General features: G+C 39.8%; 2 protein-coding genes across 3 annotated transcripts in view; one reads left to right on the forward strand and one right to left on the reverse strand.

Moving 5' to 3' along the window:
• Positions 1 to 26,612, forward strand: part of LOC127509209 (intercellular adhesion molecule 1-like) — a 36,855-nt gene that overhangs the window by 2,421 nt on the left and 7,822 nt on the right. Inside the window, exon 4 of one of the 2 annotated variants that reach the window (XM_051887764.1) lies at positions 14,787 to 14,872. In XM_051887764.1, the coding sequence (XP_051743724.1) occupies positions 14,787 to 14,872 (86 nt within the window). Of the gene's footprint in view, positions 1 to 7,588; positions 8,356 to 14,786; positions 14,873 to 26,612 lie in introns of those variants that run through there. The other variant, XM_051887763.1, reaches the window with a different exon arrangement.
• Positions 1,890 to 6,385, reverse strand: LOC127509207 (zinc finger and SCAN domain-containing protein 26-like). The gene is made up of 2 exons (XM_051887761.1): positions 5,345 to 6,385; positions 1,890 to 2,551 (listed from the first exon to the last, which is right to left on the reverse strand). Exon 1 carries the CDS (start codon positions 6,383 to 6,385, stop codon positions 5,465 to 5,467), a length of 921 nt encoding a protein of 306 aa, XP_051743721.1. The 3' UTR covers positions 1,890 to 2,551; positions 5,345 to 5,464.

The raw sequence follows: 26,612 nt of genomic DNA on the forward strand, positions 1-26,612 counted from the left end.
TTATTTATGCTTGTTAAACACAATATTTGCAAAATAGCTCATCACTCATCTTACCACAGGTAGTTTCTTTAGTCAATTGTGCTGCATGTGCAACTGATATATCATATCATAAGAGAGGGCTTGAGCTTCTAGTGGCGTCCCGTCTGTGAGGAGGGGACAAGTTTAAATGCTTTGTTTTAAAACACTAACTAGCCAGTTTTCCATTACAGATTTTCTAAATGCCGATAAAAAAACTATTGTGAAATGATGGCATTTTATACAACTAAAACTCTTGTGTCATTTTCCAAAAATACTTATATCTGAGAGCTTTATTTTGAGAGTAATATTTGCCACGGCTTCTGGAAGTCCTTCTCCCTCATATATGCTTCCCTGGGTGCTTCTCAATACTCCAATGAATGCTTCCTCATTTCTTCGCTCCTCCATCCTCCAGCCTGTGACCTGGACCCATTTTAATTCTATAAATGCCATTTCAATTATATAAATGCACCGCGAGGAAGAGAGGAGTAGTTGGATCAGGACAAGGAAGAGGAGGAAGAGGGTGTGCTGGATTGTGAATCTCTATGTTTTTCCCCCTTATTTTGAAAGCTTATTTCTGCCATGATTAGAAAAATAAAAAAGGTAACTTTTTATCTCACAATTCTGACTTTTTTCCCTCTCAATTCCTAATTTATATCTCACAATTCTGAGAAAAAAAGTAAAAAGCTTCCACAGTAACCAAAGGCCATGTATGTTGGATTTGTTGTTGTTGTTGGCAGCAGCAATTTCATGTTTTCATTTCAGAAAAAGCTTCATGTAAAGCTTTTATTAAACCGATTCCACTAACACTGTTCCATATATGCAGAATATGTGGTCTGTGTAGGACACTAACTACCAATAGGACACATCCCACCCTCTATGAGGGCACCATCAAAAATCCACCCCACCCCAGAAAGAGATTTCAACAGAGGGGGCAACTGAAGTTCCTCATAGGGGACTCATTTGACCAGTGGCTGCCCTGAGCAATTCTGTTACTTTCTTCATCTTTTTTTCTACTGTATATTCTATAGTATAAGTAATGACTCATTCACTTTTAGATAGTATGTTGCCATGAATGCACACAATCAACACTTAACCAAAAACGCAGAATGGCTTACATGTAAGCATTTACTTTTACTGCAGTAAAAGGAAACTGAATTATAAAAACAATGGATTTCATATTTTCTGCAGGGCAGAACTGTAACATGACAAGTAATGCAGTTTTCATAATGCCATCAACTGTTAGTATTTTGACAGTCACTGCGCTTTGACTGTATGTTCATGGTGGATAGAAAACTAGTGCTAGTGTTTTGACAGAACGACTCGATTGAATCAGGTTTGCTGTGTTTTTATAGAGTTAGTATATGTAAGGTTTTTAGCATTTTGAAATGTAAAATTTGTATTTATTTAAAGCTGCAGTCTGTAACTTTTTTTGGTTTAAAAAATTATCAAAAATCAATTTTTGAGCAAGTACATAACCAGCCAGTGTTCAAAACTATCTCCTTACCATAGCCCGATTCACAATAGTAAGCTTGTAATAATGTGTTCTAATCTGAGTGGTACTGGTTGGTTTCCTCAGGAAATTCGAGCATGCCGCCGTTCGTCTTTGTGTCATTACGTCACGTCTGTTTACATGAAGAAGGAGTCCCAGCTAGTAGGCTATATCACATGTGAGGATGCTGCAGGTGACGGATCATTTATAGCCTTTTCTCACAGCAGCTGGAATAATTAAACTTATCATTTTGATAGCGGATTGTATGGTATGACAAATTAACGTTATAGATTAGACTGTAGCCTAAACTGAAATCTACAGGTAATGCTAATACAGACTGTAGCAAGGTTCAGGATTCAGGAAGGAAGAGGACAGGGTCGGCTTGACTACTGACTGCTTTATTTGCACTAATTCACCATATACAAAAACAAAAGGGGTGCAGACAGGCACAAAGCGGTCATAAATCATTCACAATTCTCTCTCAAAAAGACGTATCCAGCGGGGCAGCAGTCAGTAGTCCTTCTCTCTCTCCTCCACTCCTGTTTCTCCTGGTGTTATATACTCTCTCCACACCAATTACTGAAACAAGAGACAGGTGTTCGTCATTTGCATTTAACCCACTCACTCACCGTTCGTCTCCCGCTGCTGACTCCGCTGAACCACGCCCCCCCCCCCCCCCCCCCCCCCCCCCCCCCCATTTCTGGAGAGGAAGTCGGCCACAGCCATCTGAGCACCCGGCCTGTGGACCACTTTGAACTTAAAAGGCTGTAAAGCTAGATACCAACGAGTGATCCGCGCGTTGGTATCCTTCATGCGGTGGAGCCACTGCAGGGGGGCATGGTCCGAACAGAGGGTGAATTCCCGTCCCAGGAGATAATAGCGGAGGGTGAGGACAGCCCACCTGATGGCAAGACACTCCTTTTCTATGGTGCTGTACTTAGTCTCTCTCTTCGAGAGCTTCCGACTAATGTACAGCACCGGCCGTTCCTCCCCCTCTATCTCCTGGGACAGGACGGCACCCAGCCCCCTGTCCGACGCGTCTGTCTGCAACAGAAAAGGGAGAGAAAAATCAGGAGAGTGTAACAACGGCCCGCCACATAAAGCAGCCTTCACTTGGGTAAAGGCCTGTTGGCACGGCTCCGTCCACTGGACCGTATCTGGTGCCTCCTTTTTAGTGAGATCAGTCAAAGGGCTGGTGAGGTCCGAATAATTAGGTACAAACCTTCTATAATATCCCACCAGCCCTAGGAACTGTCTCACCTCCTTTTTGGTCTTGGGACGCGGACAGGTCGCAACTGCTGCCGTCTTATCAATTTGGGGACGCACCTGCCCATGTCCCAAGTGGAAGCCCAGATATCTTACTTCCACCCGCCCAATTGCACACTTCTTCGGGTTGGCCGTGAGCCCAGCCCCTCTCAGCGACCTCAAGACAGCCCTCAAATGCTGCATATGCCGCTGCCAGTCATGACTAAATATAATTATGTCATCTAAATAGGCAGCAGCATACGCAGCATGGGGCCGTAAAATCCTGTCCATGAGACGCTGAAAGGTAGCCGGAGCCCCGAACAGCCCGAACGGAAGGGTAACAAATTGGTGTAATCCAAACGGCGTGGTGAAAGCTGTCTTTTCTTTAGATAATGGAGACAAGGGGATCTGCCAATATCCCTTTGTTAAGTCCAGTGTCGAATAAAACCGAGCCGTACCGAGCCGATCAAGCAGTTCGTCCACCCGTGGCATTGGATACGCGTCGAATTTCGACACAGCATTCACCTTGCAGTAATCCACACAGAACCGAACCGAGCCGTCCGTTTTCGGAACTAAAACTATCGGGCTCGCCCAGTTACTGTTGGATTCTTCTATTACGCCCATGTCAAGCATTGCCCCTAATTCTGCCTGAACCACTTTTTTCTTATGCTCAGGCAAACGGTACGGCCGGCTGCGAACTACCACGCCCGGCTCTGTCTCGATATGGTGCTGAATCAAATTAGTACGGCCCGGTAGGTGTGAGAACACGTCCGCAAACTCTGCTTGTAATTTCGTTAGGTCAGTGAGCTGGGAGGGCGAGAGATGATCTCCTCCGGGGGCCAGTGCGAGAGATTGGTGTTTGGTATTCGCCTCTGGCCCGAGATCATCCTCTCCACCAATTACCATCACCAACATCACTGCCTCTGCCTCATTCCATTTTTTAAGGAGATTGAGGTGATAAATCTGACGTGCCCCTCTCCTATCAGACCGTATAACCTCATAATCGAGATCTCCAATCTGCCGTGTGACCTCAAATGGTCCTTGCCACTTTGCTAATAATTTAGAGCTTGACGTTGGAAGCAATACAAGCACTTTCTCTCCCGGTGCGAATTTACGTAAGTTAGTTCCCCTGTTGTACAGCCGGCTCTGTCTGTCCTGGGCTTGTAACAAATTCTCCGTTGATAGCCGCCCCAAAGTGTGGAGTTTTGTTCTCAAGTCCATTACATACTGAATTTCGTTTTTACTCTGAGATGGTCCGTCCTCCCAAGTTTCTCTCAGGACATCCAGTACCCCGCGGGGCTGGCGTCCGTAAAGAAGCTCGAAGGGGGAAAACCCCGTGGAGGCTTGCGGGACTTCTTGCACAGCGAACAACAGGGGTTCTAATCATTTATCCCAATTTTTGGCGTCTTCTTGCACGAATTTACGAATCATGGTTTTAAGCGTGCGATTAAAACGTTCAACCAGCCCGTCAGTTTGTGGGTGAAAGATGCTGGTACGGACCGTTTTAATGCCCAATAATTCGTAAAGTTCGCGTAAAGTACGTGACATAAATGCCGTGCCTTGATTGGTGAGGATTTCTTTTGGAATCCCCACCCGGGAGATTAAAGTAAACAGTGCGTCCACAACACTCTTCGCGGAAATGCTGCGGAGGGCCACTGCTTCAGGATATCGAGTTGCATAATCCACAATGACTAATGCAAAGCGATGTCCCCTGGCTGATCGCTCTAATGGCCCGATGAGGTCCATACCAATTCTCTCGAAGGGGACCTGCATTAATGGGAGGGGGCGCAAAGGCGCTTTTGGGGTGGCCGGTGGATTTACCAACTGACATTCACGACAAGACGCGCACCACCTGCGCACATTCTCGTGAATGCCCGGCCAAAAGAATCGGGTCATGATGCGATTTAGTGTCGCTGCCTGTCCTAAGTGTCCAGCCATTGGATTAGAATGAGCCGCTTGGAAAAGCATTTCCCTGCGGCTCCTTGGAACTAACAACTGGGTTGTATCTTCTTTTGTCTGGGTGTCTTGGGTCACCCGATACAACCGATTTTTTATAACTGCAAAATATGGATAGGTAAGCGCCCGTCCAGGCTGGAGAGGCTGACCGTCGATGGTTTGGACCTGCTCAAATGCACGTTTTAGGGTCTCATCCTGAGACTGCTCCAGGGGAAAGTCATCGCGATCCGAGAGAATTATTCTCTCAATTTCACTCTGTTCCCCTGAAGCAGCACTCAGTGGTCCCCGTTCAGTCTCTCCCGCCTGTACTTGCGCATCCCCAACCATCGCCTTTTTCCCCCAAGAGGCATCCGTGCATAAATAACCCAATAATTCAGAAAATGCTGGCCAATTTGTCCCCAAAATTAACGGATGCCGGAGGTGCGGATTAACTGCCACCTCAACGCTATGCTTTTGGCCCCTGAATTGGATAATGACCGGCACTACCGGATATACCACCACATCCCCGTGTACACACCGCACCTTAACCACGCGGCTTGTATCCAATGCCCTGGACGAAATCAGTCTTTGATGGATCGAGGTTTGGTTACAGCCTGAATCCACCAAGGCCTGATAGGTACCCCCCTTGATACTCACAGGTATTTGATACCAGCCAGCTTGACCGGGGGCAGCCTGCGGGGCGTCCGGGACCCGGACCATTGTCCCAACCTCCATCACTGGGCACCTGTCCACGAAATGCTCCGGGTCCCCGCAACGCTAACAGGCTGGCCCAGACCTCCCCGCCGCCCCAGTGGCAGGGAGTGGGGTAAATGATTGGCGTGGAGAAAGCGGAGAAACAGGAGCGGGGTCCTGTCCAGCGGAAGTCAGTCCCGCCCCCGGTGGGCGGGACCTGGGGAGAGGGACAGGACGAGAGAGAGGAACAGAAGGGGAAGAAGGAGAGAGAGAGACAGATGGGAGGGGTTCGCCGACCCCTGGGCACGCCACCATATGGTCCTCCGCGAGGTGGATGGCCGAGTCCAGCGACGTGGGGCGGTGGCACTGGACCCACTCGGCTGTCCTCCGTGGGAGCCGAGTAATGAACTGCTCCAGTACCACTCGATCGACAATCTTCTCCACGTCGCTTCCCTCAGCCAACAGCCATTTGCGGCAGGAGTCCCGGAGCTGTTGGGCCAACACGAACGGTCGGCCGGACTCGCCCAGTTCCAGGGAACGGAACCGCTGGCGATGTTCTTCAGGGCTCCGGCCGACCCGCTGGAGGATGGCCCTTTTCAGGTCGTCGAAGACCAGGAGATTCTGCACCAGAAGCTGCTGTGCCGCTATCTGGGACTCCCCGGAGAGCAACGGGACCAGGCGCATCGGCCACTGGTCCCGCGGCCAGCCCGACAGCTCAGCCGTCTTCTGGAAAAGGTCGATGAATACCTCCGGGTCGTCCTCAGATCCCATTTTGTTGAGTGGTAGGTGGGCGGGCACAGCTCGAGGTTCCAGGGCTTCCGGTCGAACCTCCCGGTCAATCCAGCTCCGGAACCTCTCGCGGTCCTCCTGCTGGGCTTGAACAACGACTTGGAAGCACCTCTCTTGATCCTGTCTCAAGTCCAGCAGGGCCTGGTGTTGTTCTTGTTGCATGACCGCGAGGGAGGTGATAATCTCCGCAAATGGCGATCCGGAGGATGATTGCATGGCGGCTGCTTCCGTCTTCCTTCCCGGGTTTCGGCACCAGTGTAGCAAGGTTCAGGATTCAGGAAGGAAGAGGACAGGGTCGGCTTGACTACTGACTGCTTTATTTGCACTAATTCACCATATACAAAAACAAAAGGGGTGCAGACAGGCACAAAGCGGTCATAAATCATTCACAATTCTCTCTCAAAAAGACGTATCCAGCGGGGCAGCAGTCAGTAGTCCTTCTCTCTCTCCTCCACTCCTGTTTCTCCTGGTGTTATATACTCTCTCCACACCGATTACTGAAACAAGAGACAGGTGTTCGTCATTTGCATTTAACCCACTCACTCACCGTTCGTCTCCTGACTCTCTCTCCCGCTGCTGACTCCGCTGAACCACGCCCCCCTCGCCACACAGACCAAATACACATAGTTACGCAATGCTGATGTTGTTAACATTAACAATTTGAGAACAAAGTATAACAATAATAATAATTAGCATGGTTTGACATGATCCGAGCTAAGCGATCGTTAGATTTAATCACCATTGGTAGCACAATTTATTGTAATGCTTTTTTTTTCTCTCAGTTGGTGAGAACAAAAGTGGCAGACATGTTAATTATTTGTTCAGATGACATTTTCCAGTGAAAATTCTTATTTTAGTCATACTTTCGAGACTACGATCTGTGATTCCGAAGTACAGTATCCACACCGGTGCGGTGACTGACAGCAAACATTAGATTCATCCGCGCTGAGGAGCCGTGCCGAGGCACAGCCCACGTAAAGATGATAATTCTGCAAACAACTGCAATTTCAGGTTTCATACAGAGATGGCGACAAAGAGGCAAAAGTTACGGACTGCAGCTTTAACAAAATATGGTTTTGGGCAGAAAATTAACTATTTGGTTAATTGTGTAATGTAGTTGTGTTGCTGTGTTAAGAGTTTAGAAAAAGTAGGCCTACTTTAAGTATTGGTAAACGCTTGTTAGCAATTGTAAAAATCTGTAAATAGATTGACTATTTTTAACTTGTATTCACTGAAAATGAATGAAAATAAGATGATATTCTCAATGAGATATTAATGATAGCTCTTAGAACAACTTTTTAATTATGTGATACATTAATGTTCAGTCATTTAACCACAAAATTAATGTTATGATAATTATTTTGAGTTTTATATCAGTTCTTCATTAACTGAACATACATTTTGCTTTTTCTTTTTTAGACAACTCTCCAAACTACATTCCAATTGTTGCAGCACCTCTTGCACTGCTTGTTTTAATCATTGCATTAATTATCTGTGTGTGGAAAAAGAAAAAATCTACTGGACGTCATCAAATAGTAAGTGAAGCGGTATGAAATGCATCTGAGAAGAATGCTTAAATTGAACAAAAATTATATATTGAAACTTGTAATGAATAAATAAATATGTTCGATAAAATACTGCATAATGTGTAAAAGCTCATAGTATACAACATGCGCTGTATGACTATGTATGATGTCAGTGTCATAGGAGAATGTCTGAGATGATAAAGATGCGTCTAAAACATATGAAGTTATCCTGTCACATGACAACAAAATGTTTTCCTGTACATTGGCTGACTTTTATTTGCTGTACAAAAATGTTACCCACTATGTTGTAAGATTGTCAAAAGTTGGTTTGATGTGTGAAAAGAAAAATGTCTCTTTTGTGGTAAATAACTTAAATTACATTTGTTAGAAATGTTTATGCATAAATGCAGATATCGAAAAACATCACCCCAGATTCATGCTTTAAAAAAACTGTTTGAAGATGACTGACAATCTCCAAGCTAAATTTGCTTTCAATTTATTCATTTTAATTTATGTACTTCTTCTTTAAACCTCTTCTTTTTTGTGTGACTTTAGTCTGTACTGACAGATAGTAATATGCCTGTTTTGTTCTTTTAATAATGATGCAGTAAAGGAGAAAAATGCTGTACAAAATGTTTTGAAATAAAATGTTTTTCTTTCTTTCTTTCTTTCTGTAATGATGGGTCGACAGCATGGAGATCCATTTGCAGCTTTTATTAAGAATAGTGTATACACAGTTAAGGGCAGAGGCAGAGACGTAAACGGGGACAGGCAATGGTCGAGGCAGGCGGCAGACAAACGGTATCAGGAAGCAGGCAGAGATCAGGGCAGGCGGCAAACAAACACAGTCCAGTAAACAGGCAAGGATCAAGGCAGGCAGCAGAGAATCACAAGAGATAAACAGTCCAATCGGCAACAGTATAACAATCCACAGAAAACGCTTAGAAATGATCACCGGGGCAAATCAAGACTTCGCAGTGTGTGTGTGTGTGTGTGTGCGTGCTGCTTAAATAGTGTGAGTGCAATCAGTCCCAGGAATGAGGGCCTATGGGAAATGTAGTCCGAATGATGGGATCAGTATTCCGGTGAAGGCTCCCTCCGGTGGTGCGGGGAAGGAAGTGCGGGAGCCTCACTTGTGACACTTTCTTTCTTGAGCCTTTTAACAAGAACTTTTTCTTTTTCAGTCTCAGGGCCCTTTTTTAATCTTTAAGCCCAACAAAAATATATATATAAATTACTCTTAATTCATAAAGTTTTTGTATGATTTGATTATTTATTTTTTATTTTTTTTAAATACATTTCTGAATGGCTCGATAGATCCAAACAAGTCAGGGGGGAGGAGCCAAGGTGGAGCTGGGGGATTTCAGGAAGACCTGAGGCTTATCCACACAACAGAATGGTGTTAGAGGAGAAGTTGAGGGGCTGAAGAAGGGAACCAGCAGAGGTGGGGCTGACAAACATGCTGAATCAGGGTGTGGAAGTGGGAGAGGAAGGCTGGGTGAGATCACTGACGACGACAGACTTGCACAGTGCGACGAAACAGGCTTTATGCTGGGCAGAACCAGCAGCAATGAAGACACAGAAGACTTATAGCTGGGCGCGACCAGTGGCAAAGGGAGATTCAGCAAAATGTCCATATCCAATTCCTCAAAACAACCAGCAGAGGTCAGTAACAGCTCACCTTCAATGGTGGGATGCTGGGCGGGGTTTTCCTCTGAACCCTTGAACTCCACCACAAGTCCCATGGTGATGAAGGTGACGGCTCACACACCTGGTCAGACTCACACTGGGGCTCGGGCTCGGGGGAAATGGCAGGCTCTGGCTCTTTCATCGTGGCAGACGTGACCCTCCAGTATGTGGTGGGCTCTGGCTTAATGTCCATGTTAGGGGTTGATGGCTGGTTGGGCTCTGGAATGAAGGGGCCGGACGATGATGATGGTATCTTCCACTTTGCCCACTGTAAATGAGGATCCATCCACCCATAGCGTAAAATTCCTCCACATGTTCCTCTAGATTACGGCCACCCTGGAACATAAAGATTGACCATCATGGCTCCTCTTTGGAGCTATGTTAATAATATTATAATAATATCTATATTTGGCAGTCTGGTGTTCTGTAACATCTCTGGATCCGCAAAGAAGACGAGGAGAAGAACGGCAGTTCAAATAATAGTGATTTAATAACAGCTTTAATAACAGTTTTAAAGAACAAAAGAGAAATAGGCCTATCCACGCAACAGTGTGCACAATACACAAACAACACCATGAGGAACTGAAACAGAGAGATTCTACAGGCAGGATAACAAACTAAATACAAACAGGTGGGATCTAACTAATGATTGAAGACAAATTAGTGGTGGGAGACTGAGGAAAACTAACTAGATAACAAAGGCAGACACAACAGGAACTGAATACAATGAAAATCAAACCAAAACTTAGCATAACTGTGACCAGTGCGACTACCTCCTGGAGGGTCCAGACAGCAACATTTAACAGCAATTAATGCCAAGTTTACACTACAGGATTTTAAGCCTGATATATACAGGTGCTGGTCATATAATTAGAATATCATCAAAAAGTTCATTTTTTTATTATAAATTATTTTTAAAAATGAAACTTTCATATATTCTAGATTCCCCACATGTAAAGTAAAACATTTCAAAAGTTTTTTTTTTTAAATTTTGATGATTAGAGCGTACAGCTCATGAAAATCCAAAATCCAGTGTTTCAAAATATTAGAATATTTCCTAAGATCAATCAAAAAATGGATTTGCAAAACAGAAAAGTTCAAGTTCTTTAAAATATGTTCTTTTGTGCACTCAATACTTGGTCGGCAGCACATATTACAGCAAATGACTTGCTCCTAGCACAAATTACTGCATCAGTGAAGTGTGGCATGGAAGTGATCAGCCTGTGGCACTGCTGAGGCACTATTGAGCCTTCAGATCATCTGTACATTGTTGGATCGACTGTTTCTCATCTTTCTCTTGAAAATATCCCATAGATTCAGGTCAGGCATATTGGCTGGCCAATAAAGCACAGTAATATCATGGTCAGCAAACCACTTGGAAGTGGTTTTTGCACTGTGGGCAGGTGCTAAAGTCCTGCTGGAAAAGGAAATCAGCATCTCCATAAAGCTTGTCAGCAGATGGAAGAATAAAGTGCTCCAAAATCTCCTGGAAGATGGCTGCATTGACTTTGCACTTGATAAAACACAATGGACCAACACCAGCAGACGTCACGGCCCCCCCAAATCATTATTGACTTCAGAAACTTCACACTAGACTTCAAGCAGCTTGGATTCTGTGCCTCTCCAGTCTTCCTTCAGACTCTGGGACCATGATTTCAACATGAAATGCAAAATTTACTTTTATCTGAAAAGAGGATTTTCGACCACTGTTCACTGTCCAGTTCTTTTTCTCCTTAGCCCAGGTAAGATGCTTCTGACGTTGTTTCTGGTTCAGAAGTGGCTTGGTAGTCCTTTTCCTGAAGATGTCTGAGTGTGGTGACTCTTGATGCGCTGACTCCGGCTTCATTCTACTCATTGTGAAGCTCTCCCAAGTGTTTGAATTGGCTTTACTTGACGGTATTCTCAAGCTTGCGGTCATCCCTGTTGCTTGTGCACCTTTGCCTACCCAATTTCTTCCGTCCAGTCAACTTTGCATTTAATATGCTTTGATACATCACTCTGTAAACAGCCACCCCATTCAGTAATGACCTTCTGTGACTTACTCTCTTTGTGGAGGGTGTCAATGATTGTCTCCTGGACCATTGCCAAGTCAGCAGTCTTCCCCATTAGTGTGGTTTCAAAGAACAAGAGATACCCGGAATTTATACTGTAGGGATGGTCATTTAATGAAACTCAAATGTAAATATTCTAATATTTTGAGATACTGGATTTTGGACTTTCATTAGCTGTACGCTCTAATCAACAAATTTAAAAAAAAAAAACTTTTGAAATGTTTTACTTTACATGTAGGGAATCTAGAATATATCAAAGTTTCATTTTTAAAAATAATTTACAATAAAAAAATGAACTTTTTCACGATATTCTAATTATATGACCAGCACCTGTATATATATATATATATATATTTTTTTTTTTTGTATGGTGTTAAATTTCTGTGAGAGCATGAAATTATTATGAACCAGAAAGAACTTTGTGCCAGTCAACATTAGTCTCTACTTTTAAGTCTTGATCAACATGTAAATTCGCTGGTTTGCAATTGTTTTTATCAGTGGAGAAACATTGCAAATCCGAGGACAAGTTGTGTCCACAGTGGAAATGGAGATGATTATAAATGCTTTTATTTCCCCCCGCCTTGATTATTATTCTCTTTTTACTTGTCTTAGCAATTCATCCATTAAACGATTAGCCTACAAATGGTTCAAAATGCTGCTGCCAAGCTTTTAACGAAGTCATCAAAAAGATCACACGTAACAGCAATTTTAATTTCTCTAGAAGGCTTCCAGTCAAATTTAGAATTTAATTTAAAGTCCCTGTGATTGTGTTTAGAGTATTGCGTGGTCAAGCTCCTGTTTATATTAAAGAGTTGTTGCAACCTTATACAGTAACTCCAGCAGGAATCTGAGATCCTCCAAACAGACCTTGTTAGCTCTAGACTAAAGGTGATTGTGCTTTTGAGGTAGTTGCTCCCAAATTGTGGAAAACTCTCTCTTTGGATTTAAGATCTCTGGACATTTTTAAAAAGCAGCTAAAAACTAACTGTATCTGTTTAGGGTAGCCTCATTACAAGGATTCAGATTATTTATAGATTTAATTTTGATCCATTATGAGTCTTTTTTCAGTCATCCATTAACATGTACTGTTCTTAAGGTCAACCCTGTGAAATTTCCTCTCAAAATATTCTCTGGGTGGGGTTAGTTATTTTTTGTCTCATTGCGTTGCTCGAGCTACAGCTATTCAGTCACAGACCACAGAGTTACAGAGATAAAATTGTGTCTTATTTACAGCATTTTCTGATCAGTTGTTTTTCTCTGAGCACATACAATATGCTTCAACATTTCTTTGGACTTGTTTATCTCTCGGCAGTTTCACAGCTTGTGAGTTTCGCAGGTTTGTATTTTCACATTTATTCTTCTGATGCAGTATCTGGAATGAGACTAAATATGTTTTAAAATTTAGCTTTTACTTTATTGTAAGCTAAATGATAACTTTATTTATTATAACTTTATTTCTATCTTTGTTTCGGTCTTAAGACCAGAGTTTGGAGTGTTAAATTCATTTCTGTTCAGTTGACATGTTGGAGTTTGGACTAACCCTGTTCAAATCTTGTCTTGCTACTGTGTTAGTAAAGCTGTTTTGGTCTCACTTTATATTAAGTGCCCTAAACTACTATGCACTAATATTTAAATGAATAATTTTGCTCTTATTCTGTACATACATGTTTTACATAGGACTTATATATAAAATACCTGCATGTAATTTCTGTAATGACATCTATAATTACACTGTTGACCTTTCCCTTAACCCGTAACCCACCCTTAAACTAGTGCTTTGCAATATTAACTTGATAAACACATTGTACCTAACAATTAAATATATATATATATATATATATATATATATTTTTTTTTAATGTAAGTACATAGTAGTTATTAGTTATAGACACATGATGTTTTATTAAAGTTCAGGAGGATCTTGCTCAAATGATCTACCCAATCAGAACGATTGGAGGTCTATATATACAGCTGACTCCCCTCAACAGTCTTTTCTGCATCCCTACTCCACCCGACTCCTCGCTCTCAGCTAGTTCCTATCACAGCCATGCAGGGATAGGGGGGAGTACTCTGGGTTTGGGCCATATTCTGAGCTCGGAGTCCTCCCCTGGACATCATGCCAAATACGGATACTCTTGTACTTTATCTGATTATTTGTAAGTGCGAACTTGTGAACTAATATAAAGTGTGACTGCTTTTTTTGTTGCATATCATGACTATGAGAATAGATGGGCTTTTGCAGCAACCCATCAAAATTTTCACTATTAAAGGTACACTATGTAACTTTTGGCCCTCTGAAACAAAACTGCATTTCATGGAAGAACATTGTTTTGGTTGTGCTTCACTCTATGACTGTGTGGATGAATATAGTTCTTTCTCATAACTAAAAAAAAAGAGAGATTATACTACTACTCATAAAACATTCACTACTAGGCTTAAGAGATATAACCAGTTTAGATGGAAAGGATCTCAAGCTGACTGACTAACGATAGTGAATCAGGGTAAGACAAAAACAATTTTTGGAAAAAAAAAGTTATAGTGTACCTTTAAGTAAATATCATGGTCCTAACTCTATAAAATATAAAACTCTAGAGGCCCGTGGACCAGTGGTAAGTTTGCAGGTTTAAGGACTCTTATAAGGTTATTTCTGTGTCTGCTTGTAATCCAGTACTTTAGTGCTGCTATTCTGTGCTGAATCTTCATCAGCTTTAAACCACATCCTCTTCAATGTGTTTAACAGGGACACATGCTGCTGAATGTCCTCTTCAGCTCAACCCACAGAGAGTTGTTGTGGAGTACGGCGGTTCTGTGTCAGTTAACTGTAGCACTTCTGTCACGCATTATGGGATGGGATGGGAAGTCAGTGAGGGAGCAGTGCCCAAGAGCAGAGACAATCTGATCACATGGAGAGTGTCAGAGCTGACAGAATGGGACATACAGCCATACTGCTACATAAACTATAAGGAACCGTGTCAATTATTTCTCCCAGTGACTGTTTACAGTGAGTTTCTCTGTTATTGATATTTTTATCTTTTCAATCTCAGAAATATCTAATGTATGTACATTCATGACTGCAGATATCAGAGTGTGTGAATCTTCCTCCACAGAGACTCCAGACAGTGTGTCCATCAGCACTGTGAATCACACCGGACCAATGATGGAGGGAAACCAGTATGAGCTTCAGTGTGACGTTCTCAATGTGGCTCCTGTTCAGAATCTCACTGTCAAATGGTACAAAGGACAGACTCTGGTGGATCAAACCAACTTCACTGACACCACCATAACTCCAGTGAATGAAACAAACACACTCCTGATCCGTCCAGATGGAGCTGATGATGGAGTTCAGTACAGGTGTGAAGCAGAGCTGGAACTGGGAGCAGAAGGACCTCAACCTCCTCCTAAAGTCACATCAGATCCTCTCAGTGTTGAAGTTAACGGTAAGTTTATTTATTGCTAAACTTGCAAATTTGATTCAATTTAATTCAGTTTATATTTTCGGAAGGGCCTTCTAATGTGAAGAATGTGCAACTGTCATATTTCCTCATACTCAGAGTTTTGCATATTAACTGAGATAATTTGATCAAATATTACATTTTATGAATTGAATTAACTGAGATAAAAAAAAAGTTTCAGTTGTGAAAATCTACATGTGCCTCGCCACAAACTCTCGGGGAAGAGACAGCAAAGTGTTTATCGTCAGATCTACAGGTGAGTTAAAGATGAAAAAATGAAATGCATATCCTCTGTCGGTTCAATAAAATGTGTGTAATTTACAGTAATTATTTTCCTTTATATTTGAATATGATTTTATGAATGAATGTTCATTAAGACATTTTGCATTGAATTTCTTTTTATTTAGCTTAGTCGTTTTGCTCTCTTTGAAAATGAGGAAGGACTTTGAGCGCACATTTGTGAATCTCTGATGACTTACTTGAGTCCTTTGTGCTGATTTATGACAAAAACTCTTTCTGGATGTCGGGTCGGTGTTTCTTCAGCAGCTCCAGCGCTGCTGCCATTGAAATGACTGAGAGTAAAACCACAGAGTCACTCTTCTGTATCTGTAGACAGGGATTGAGCTTGTTGACATTGTGTGTTTCTGTTTGTACCATCATTAACACTGCTCTTCTTCCACAGGTAGTCGTCCCACATTCTGGACTGTTCTCATTTTCTTCCAGTTGCTTTTTGCATTAATGATTGTCATTTAGGAGAAAAATAGTCACAAAAGTTTTTTTTTTTTCTCCAAAATGTGACTAATCTGCATGGAGTCTATAAAAATTCTGTTAACTTGTAGCGCTTCACTGATCATGTGTATGAAGTCAATGTAAATTCTTGAACGTTCATTTGGATTTTTGAGATTATTTTTGGAATTATTGGAAAGAAAATTACCACTATGAATGACAAAAAAATGATTGCAAATATTATTGCTTTAAAATAATGTTTTGTATGTGAATATATTATTTGATATTAATATTACCATTTATCTGTCACAAATACATGTGACGCATAGTATTTAATAACTTTTTTAAAAACAGTAATATCAAGATTTTAGGTTAAACTGTTTTCCTGCCTGCCTGTCATTTGTATAAAAAAAAAAAAAAAAAAAAAAAAAAATCAATATTTACTTTTATACGATAAACAATTGTATTAGTGTTGATGTTGAGTGTAAAATCTGGATCCCAAAGAAAAGAGAAAAAAAACAACAACTAAAAACCACTGATGTACATGACATGATTTTAAGAGAAGAACAAAGCTGGAGTAAGTGGCAAAATGTTTTTTTTTTTTTTTTTTTTTTACATTTTTATTGTTTATAACAGTGGTTCTCAACCTTTTTTCCCAGTGGGCCGCACCAACCCGATCAGTGCAAGTCTCACAGGCCGCATATTTATATATGACGTCACCAATGAAAACCAATCAGATTTAATGTTATGGTATTATCAGATATTAATAGGCTCGTTTGAGATAAGCAAAATCTGCGCAGAACTGACCACCACGAGATGCATGCTGGTTAGAAATGTGTCCGAGCATGGGCCGCCTTGCTCTGATGTCAGGCGGACGTGTCAGATTCTGCAGTCGGGCTTAGTTGCTCCAAGTTCTTTGGTTGCTCTCCACCGACTGCGCTGACCAAAAGCATGATGGGAAATGACTTGCTGACGACACAGCTTAATGCTTATTGGTTTAAAAACAACCGTGATGTATTGATCTCTTTTAAAATGTTTGATGCAGTGTCTAGCTCCAACCCTAATCAAACACACCTGAAGCAGCTAATCAAGCTCTTCAGCATGTTAGAAAATACCCAAGCAGGTGAGCTGAAGCAGGTTGGAAACAAACTTTGCAGGACAGTGGGTCCCCAGGAACAGGGTTGAAGACCTCTGCGCTATGGTTGTACTGTGATCTTTGTTTGAAAATATTTTCGCTGCTAAAATTGAACAAAAACAATGTTCCTTCTAAAACGTAAGTGACTTATACAGCCTATTATTATCTACTATCGATCACAACTTACACTAAATGTAATAAAATCAGTCATTCTCGCGTTTTGGTGATTCCCAATGTTTTTTTTGTTTTTTTTTGGTATTGACGTTTTAATCAGGCTCCTTGTCCGGCCGGGCAAGTAAAATTCTCTTTCACTTGCCCCTTCAAAAAATCCACTTATCCCGGACTAATGGACAAGCGTTAATGTCGAGCTCTGACATGTTATAATCCTGGGGCCGTATTCACAAAACATTTTATCTTACCACTAAGAGTTCTCCTAAATAGCAGTAAAAGTTCTTAGCCAAGTGTTTTCTCTTAAAACCTATTCACAAAGATGCTGAAACAAACTTTTACTAAGGAATAGAGAAAAGTATCAAGCTAAGAATAAGGGCGGGGCTGACCTCGTTGTTATGGATGATGTCAACACGCACAGTGATTGGCTGATGGGGGAGGGCTCTCTGTCAGCCATTTAATTATAGAAATATTGTAGAATGAGGTATCATGTTTCCATATTAAAATAAAGGTTTTAAAATACAAATGTTGCCCTATTCAAAAAGATTTTTGTTTAATAAAAATGTTGCTATATTCAAATAAAGGTTTTAAAATGTAGGCTAAGTGTCACTAATTAAACTAGTATATGTTCAGTAATTGTCAGCTCTACATGTCTGCACCTCGACATGTCTGCACCTTTTATAAACAAAGTTTGGGAGGAGCGCATTCAAATGGTCTATCTAATCAGCTCGAGTGGAGGTATATATACACAGACGAGAGCCGACTCACCTATAGTTACCTCGACAGTTTTCTGCATCCCTTCGCAACCCCGTTCCTTCCTCACTCTCGGCTGCGATACGAGGCAGAACTCTGGGTTTGGGCTAAATTCCAAGCTCGGAGCGCTCCATCCCCTTGGACAGCGCGCCAAATAGGCTACGCTTATTATATATTTTTTTTACTCTATTCAATCATTTGTAAGTATGAACTGATGAAAACAACTGCCACAGGTAATCTTTTTTTTTTTTTTTTTTTTTTTTTGGTGTCTGATCGTAAATTCAAATTTTTAAATCAAAATATGTATTGCATTTATGAAGAAAAGGATCAGCACTCAAGGCTCTATCGCTGTTGCCTCAATGGTGTATAGTTTGCGATTTGGTCTTAGTGATTTAGGAAACCTCTTGACTACTCCTAACATTTCACAGATTTAGGAGCTCGTTTTAGCGCTAAAATGCTTTGTGAAATACTCTTAGAACAAAAATTTAGGAGTCCTAAAATTAGGACTGACACACCCATTATTTTTAAGAGTTTCTCCTAAATCGGCAAGTTAGGAGCTACTATTAGCCTTAAGATGTTTTGTGAATACGGCCCCTGATTTATAATGGAGACGTTGTCTGACAAAATCACATAAGATAAAGGCACAATTTTTTTTGTAATTTTAACATGTAAACGAAGCATTTTGGTGCACTTTGAAAAAAAAAAAAAAAAAAAATGACACTAGGGCTGGGCACAATTGGATTAGATTTCGATTCAGAGCTTGCGACTTGATTTTAATTTGATTACCTTCAATTCAATATTGATTAATTTGGGGCCTCTAAGGTAAAGTACATGGCAAATTTCCTCAGAAAAAAAATATCTCTCAATTAATGCTGTAAACTATACAGGGAACCACAGCTGGTACATCATTATAATATTAATGGTTCAAATTCATCGATTTGTATGCTACTTACATATAAATTACCCATAAAAAAGTTTATAATAACATTATAATACATTTTTTTATGACATTGTTTCTACTCGTTTTTTAGGCTATATAAAGATTTAAATGCTGTCATAAAACGGATTTATTCAAACATTCAATATTAAAGCACATGTTAAGTACAATTACAAGGGATATGCAATAGCCTATAGTGCATATATGTAGCAAAATGCTCCTCTCTAAGTTCATTTTTGTAGCTGACCAACGATTTTTTGACACTGAACGGCTTTTCTGAGGTAGTTGGACGGTAAATGTGACATTTTTTACAATCTGTTATATTGACGTCTTTCCGCGGTTGAAACACTCATTGAGCGATTACATGAGACATGATACGGATTTTGTTAAGTTGTACTGTATCTTTCAACATACCTTCAGAGGTTGCTGTAACTAGTAAAGTGGAAGAGATGATCGGTTTGTGCGCTCTGCTTGAACAGAGGCGCGTGGGAAAGGAAAGCAAGATCTCGCGCTCGAGCGGCAGTACCGGGGAGTCTTAGAAGCTAGATAAGGTTTCAACAAGTCGCTAGATTTGTCACAATGCGCTTTCTTGGAAAAAAGTTGCTAAGTTGGCCCTTCTGTCTGAGAAGCACCCAATTTTAGTCATCCAGGTCCCAGCCCGCCGCTGTCCAAAACGGCGTTACGGAAATTTTGCACCGGCCGGAGACAATTACAAAACTGGCCTTAATTTTCGCAAAATCCATTTAAAGACTTTTAATGCTTTTTAATTCCCCGCGGAAACCCTATTGTAGGTTGTGCATATGCCAAGTACTTTACTACAGAGCAAACAAAGGCTCTCCATCTTGTTCAGTGACAGCAAACTGATTCTTCCATCTTCTTCGCTGCTGATGCTACGACTCTTCTTGTTTGCAATGTGTTCCTTCATTGGTATGTTCCTCATTTTGTTTTTTTCCTATAATAACAAATTTGTCCATTTCGATCCCTAAATTTACAAAAAAATAATGGCTACTATTGGAATGACCTACTGTATGAAATAGAACTCAAAACTCTGAAAATGATCACCAAAATGATCTTATATGACCAAAAAACATTATAGTTCAAACTTATATACATTTAATCCATTTTAAATAAACTGTAAAACTGGAATTTATTTTTTAAATATGGTCGGCATATCGTTGGCCGCATTTGCATTCGTGACGGGCCACAGGTTGAGAACCACTGGTTTATAACATCAGTTTTAGTATATTTGATTGTTTGTCACCTTGGAATACCTCATTTAAAAGGTATTAAGCATTAATCATTCATTGCATCTTTTAAATTTGTTTTGTACTCCGTGTGAATGTGAGCTGAGCCGTTTTAACTCTGCACAAGATGTTTTGGAGAACACAAGAAAATTGTTTTGAACAGCTAAATTGCAGCAAAATAAACTTCTTTGCCGTTGATTTTTTTCTTCAGTGTTAAATGTGAATTTGCTCAGTTAGAATTTGTTGAAGGAAGCGAATATACTTGCATTTACATTTAGACATTTACATTTAGTCATTTAGCAGACACTTTTCTCCAAAGCGACTTACAAATGAAAATAGTAGAAGCAATCAAATCAACATGAGTACAACAGTATGTAAGTGCTGTGTCAAGTCACAGTTTCATCAGTAAAGTGCTCATAGCAAGGTTGTTTTTTTTTTTTTTTTTTTTTTTTTTTTTTTAAATATATAAGCAAATAGATTGAGAAAGAATAGAAAATCTAAAAAAGAAAAGTAAAATATAAATAAAAAAAAGTGCTATATTACTGGGTCAAGTGTTGATGAAAAAGATATGTCTTTAGCAGTTTTTTGAAAATGGCTAAAGACTCAGCTGCTCGGATAGAGCATGGTAGGCCATTCCACCAACCAGGAACAGACCAGGAGAAGGTCCGTGAGAGTGATTTTGTGCCCCTTTGGGATGGCACCACAAGACGCCATTCACTTGCAGAACGCAAGCTTCTGAAGGGCGCATAAGTCTGAAGTAGCGGGTTTAGGTACAGTGGTGCAGAGCCAGTGGTTGTTCTGTAGGCAAACATTAGAGCCTTGAATTGGATGCGAGCAGCAATTGGCAGCCAATGCAAACTGACGAAGAGATGTGTGACATGCGCTCTCTTCGGTTCGTTAAAGACCAGTCTTGCTGGATCAGTTGTAGAGGCTTGACAGTGCATGCTGGAAGGCCTGCCAAGAGAGCATTACAATAGTCCAGTCTGGATAGAACAAGAGCTTGGACAAGAATTTGTGTGGAAAGCTCCGATAGGAAGGGTCTAATCTTCCTAATGTTGTACAGAGCAAATCTGCAGGACCGGGCCGTTGTAGCGATGTGATCTGTGAAGCTTAAACAATCATCCATCACCACTCTGAGGTTCCTGGCCATCCTGGAAGGAGTTATGGTTGATGACCCAAGTTGAATGGAAAGGTTATGATGAAGTGTTGGGTTGGCACTGACCACAAGCAGTTCCGTTTTTGCAAGGTTGAGTTGAAGGTGGTGGTCCTTCATCCAGGCAGAAATGGCTGTCAGGCAGGCTGCGATGCGACCAGCAACTGTCAGATCATCTGGTTTGAATGAGAGGTAGAGTTGTGTGTTATCAGCATAACAGTGATAGGAAAACCATGTTCCTGAATGACAGATCCTAGTGATGACATGTAGATGGAGAAGAGAAGTGGTCCAAGCACAGAGCCCTGAGGTACCCCAGTAGCAAGATGATGCGACTTGGACACCTCACCTCTCCCTGAAGGACCTACCTGAGAGATAAGACTCAAACCACTAGAGTGCGGTTCCTGAGATGCCCTTCGACCTGAGGGTTGACAGGAGGATCTGGTGGTTAACTGTGTCAAAAGCAGCAGACAGATCCAGCAAGATGAGTACCGATGATTTTGAAGTTGTTCGTGCCAGTCTCAGGGCTTCAGTGACTGAGAGCAGGGCCGTCTCAGTTGAGTGGCCACTCTTGAAGCCAGACTGGTTGTTGTCAAGGAGGTTGTTCTGTGTGAGATAAGTAGACAGTTGGTTGAACACAACTCTCTCAAGTGTCTTCGCAATGAATGGAAGAAGGGATACCGGTCTATAGTTTTCTAAAAGTGCTGGATTCAGAGTGGGTTTTTTAAGCAGTGGTGTAATCCTAGCCTGCTTAAAAGCTGTGGGAAATGTACCAGTGTGAAGAGAAGAATTGATCATGTGAGTTTTGAGTTTAAACAGAGTTTTTACACAGAGTACACACACAAGTTCTTATATGTGTAGAAGAACATGTTAATTACAGCAAACCGTCTAACCAGAGTGTGATGTGCCCCTTCCCCTCATGTTTTATCTTGTGTTGTCTTCGTGTGAGCGTGCAGCTTCGAGTCTGCTTCTTGTCTGTGCTGAGTGTTGCCAACTTAGCAGTTTTGTTGCTAGATTTAGTAACTTTTCAGACTACTCTAGCAACGCTTTTCAAAAAGCGCCTAGCAACAAATTTAGCTATTTTTAATGGATTTGGCAACTTTTTCTAACTTTTGAAAAGTGACTCAAACAATAAAAATGGCACATTTTCATCTAAATTACACAAATAGAGGAAACCATTGAACAGGCAAGCACATCAGCCTTCATCCTTTAACAATTTAAATGTTAAATGATGAATGGTTCATTTAGTGGATGATTCATAATCATTTCAATTATTTAACTTACCATTATCTAACATACCATTTGATATTAATGACTTATTTTCCAGCCTGAAGCTGTTTTCAATGTTTACTGTACAAGAGCAAAAGTGGCATCAATAAATTCATAGATGACACCATAACAACAGTTGGTCACTCAATAACAATGATGAAACTGAAAATAAATCAGTAGCAGAAATTATAAATGGGTGAATCAACAAAATCCTAAACTGATCCAAAAACGTTTGTGCTGCTGTGCAAAGTACATAGATGATCTCCGGAAACTCAGATTAGCACCTCCAACTAATTTTGAAAGTATCCTTCTTGGTTCTTCTGGAAAATGGATTATTGTGAACTTTGCAAACACCCCAAAGTGTTAATTCTTTCACATCTGCCACCAAACACGGGTCAGTATGGCATGTGAGGTTTCAGGCATATACAGTATTCAGAGCCTCAACGCAGTTACTGTACATGCAATCCATTTCACAGGATCCCAGGCCACAATCTGATCTCTCAACCTGGATGTTGTAAGAAGTGTTGTGAACGAACACTTACACTTGACTGTAAATGAAATGATCACAGATAATAGTTTTGATGTAATTTGCCTTACTGAAACCTGGCTTAAACCAAATGATTATTTCAGTCATAATGAGTCTACTCCACCTGGCTACTGTTATAAGCATGAGTTTTGGAGGTGTTGCAACTATATAGAGAGATACTCATAATGTTAGTCAGAAAACAGAACACAGGTTTTATTACGGCCTTCCATTAAGCCGCTGGTGTTGGTGGTAGAAGTGAGCAAGTAATTGACGCATGTGTAAATTTAATCCATGCACACAGATGTTAAAATGCAAACAGTGTCCTTTTATTGTGCTCCAATCAATAAACATTGCTTCCAACCAGCTTCCTGTAAGCTCTCATTCTTTAAAGTTCATGACATGATACCAATGTGAAGTTCATACTTTGCAGATAGAGCAAACACAATGTCCATAATCCATACTGTTTCTTGTTTCTTATTAAGCATTAAGCTCAGTCCAACACAATAATCCAATTGACAGTTGTAAGCACGGTCCAGCACATTCAAACGCGCAGCTCGATGGTCAAGCACAGTCAAAAACTGTATGCTTTCCTGGCACCAAACACACCTGTTGTCTAATTACCCATTTGCTCCTAATATACCATTGTCAGAGCGCCACCCGATGGACAAAAATATAACTGCATCAAAATGGCTCCTACAGGTTTGATTTGATTTTTTTTTTTTTTTTTTTTTTTTTTTTAATTAAACTTTCAAAACTACAAAATTAAACAGCAACACATTTTCACATTTTCACAGCAACACAGAACTTAAAATTAAAGGGCATCACAAGCATGTTAAATTCATTTAGCAAAGATACAGTTCTTTGGGCTTTTTGATTTTTTTGAAAACTTTAGATTCTAAATAACCTTTAAAAGCTGTTTGAAAATGAGCAGATTTGGGTTTTGAGTTATTCCATTTAGTTTGATGAATAGAAAATGTTCCTAATAACAAAAACAAATCGATAATATATATTTTTCTTTTGGAAAAGTTATATTCATTTGAATAAAGTAAAACAGATGACAAATTTAAGACTAGGTTGCAGTTCATTCTAACACTTAGAAATTGAGACATCTCATAACAAAAGAAAGATGAACAGGGACATTCAAAAAATAAATGCACAAGACTCTCTCACAATTATAAAAAGAGCAATTGTAATCAATAATTGTTTAGAGATTTTACTTTCAGTGTTACACCAAGTTGCCTGATTTCTGAATAGAGATAGAATTTTGGCAGAAACAGAATTCAAGACAATGCGATATTCTTTAACAGAAATATGACACATAAATTTAAGACAATTCAGTAATACTCAACTGACCAACTAATCATATATCAATCGTGATTTAAAGTTAACACTCTTAAGTGGAAAAATCTCACATTTGCTAACATTAAAGGGGAGACCAGTACCTTAGAGAAATTATTTATGATACTAATTGCTTTGCATTTTTTAAAAAGTGTTGTGTCATCAGCCAGCTGACAAATGTTTAATTCATTCCCAAAAATGTTAATACCTTGAAAGAAGTTCATATTTACATAGCAAGAAAGAACCTGTGTGACAAGCAGAAAAAGAAATAGATTGGGCAGCCTTGTCTAATGCCCCTAGAAAAAAAAAAAAAATCTACCAGAAGTCCCATGAATCATTTTAACAGAGCTGCTACATTCTGTGTACAGGGTTGTAATTGGCTTTCTAAAAAAAATAAAATAAAAAAATCTCAAATTTAAAGTATTCTAATGTTGCGAACATGTTTTTGTGCTCCACTGTATCAAACGCTTTATTAAAATCAGTAAATAGTATTAGGTTGTCATCATTGAGAAGGTGACTGTAATCAAATGAGAAGGTGACTGTAATTAATAAAATCAAGAATAAGACGAATATTGTTGCATATATGCCTCCCTTTCATGAAACCTGACTGAGACTGATCAATTAGGGAATCCAATCCTAATTTCAGCCTGCTGGCAAAAATAAGAGAAAACAGTTTGACATCAGTGTTTAATAAAGGTATTTATACCCATCTAGAGATAGAGTATCCTTATTTGGCTTCCGTATTAAAGTAATTACACCCTGTCTAAGAGATGGAGGTAAAATTACATTCTTTATAGATTCATTAAACATAGCTAAAATAAATGGAGAAAGGGCACCTCAGAAAGTTTTAAAAAATTCATTTGTAAGCCCATTAATACCAGGAGATTTGTTGTCCTTGAGCTTCTTAATATTGTCAATAATTTCTGTAACACTAAGCTTTTTCTCATAAATGCAATTTTTATACAATTTTTAAAAAAGGACTCCATTAAGGGGTACTGAATTTCAGAGCCAGAATACAAAGTTTGATGAAATTTAGCTATGTGTTTTGAAATTGTAGGTAAATCATCTGTGACAGTGTTATTTATCTGTAATTTATTAATTGATAATCCTTTTTTTCCAAAGAATAAAAATATCTCGTGTTTTTTTCACCATGTTCAAGCCACTTCCTTTTGGAGAGTATGAAAGCACCTTTTGCCTTCTCCTCAAAAAGTTTATTTAAATACCCTTGTAATTTTATAAGATTTTGAGCTTCTTCTTCTGTTAAATCTGTTTAATCTGTCTATCACACCGGGCACCAAACTCTTGGATGATGGCCCGTTTATTTTTGGCAATCAATTTACTAATTTTAATGGCTAAACTCCTCACTTTATATTTCATAATATCCCAATGCAGCCCATATTGGTTACTAATTAAACTCTGTTTATATTTTTCAATTATTCTTAAGACGTCCCGCTTAAAATCATCGTTTAATAATAAAAAAATGTTTAAAATCCAGTATCCACTTCTGCTCATGTTCTTTCCACTGTCATTAGTGGTGATGAACATGTGAATAGATTTATGGTCCGTAAAAACTGCAGGATCATTAGTAACGTTGTCTATTAAGGAAGTCAACGCCTCTGATATTAACCATAGATCTATACGAGAGACAAAGACAAATCACTATTTTTCCATGTATACATATCAACAAGTCCTAAATTATTGCATTATCCACAGATAATCTTGTTACTAACATCATCTTTTACTCCTTTTGGAGGACATCTATCTATATTATCTGGGACTACATTAAAATCACCCCCAAGTATAAATTTTGCATCCACATATTTAGTTGATAGGTCTACAATTCGTTCTTCTAATTCATGAAGTAAAAGCAAATTTGTAGATTTGCAATTAGTACCATAAATATTAGCAATAATATGTTGCTTATGAGAGTCTTCTAATAAGAGTATTAGCCACCTTCCATTATTACTCTCATTATGAAGAATTTTCCCCCTGAAATTTCATTTGAGAATAGCGACCCCTGCTGATCTATTGGTACCATGACAGAACCAAATGTCCTGACTTTTTCCAAAAATTGTAATCAGCCCTTGAACTATGCATTTCTTGTAATAAATAAAAATCAGCCATTTTATCTTTCAAAAACAAAAACACAGCTTTTCTTTTATTTATATTGCGGATGTCCCTAACATTAAGAGAAACTAATGAAAAAGACAGGATTAAAGATAACTTGAACAACTGCTATAAATTGGTTTACTAAGTAGAACAACAATTCCCGATCAACCCTTCTGTGTTAATGAACATGAACTTATCCAAAACTAAAACAATATATTTTATATATGTAGTTGGAGGAGCAAGAAAGCAAAAGAGAGAGAGAAAAAAATTGAATAGAAATGAAACGTTATGACCTGTTTTAACTGTTCAACACATACCAGACTGTATAACAGTCAAAACAAACAATTTCATTAAAACTTCACGTCAGCTG

This window comes from Ctenopharyngodon idella, chromosome 3 (assembly GCF_019924925.1).
Source record: "Ctenopharyngodon idella isolate HZGC_01 chromosome 3, HZGC01, whole genome shotgun sequence".
NCBI lineage: Eukaryota > Metazoa > Chordata > Actinopteri > Cypriniformes > Xenocyprididae > Ctenopharyngodon > Ctenopharyngodon idella.

What these genes read in the sequence shown, in the direction of transcription:
- LOC127509207 (XM_051887761.1), bottom strand. Translation starts at nt 6,385, where the DNA reads ATGCAATCATCCTCCGGATCGCCATTTGCGGAGATTATCACCTCCCTC.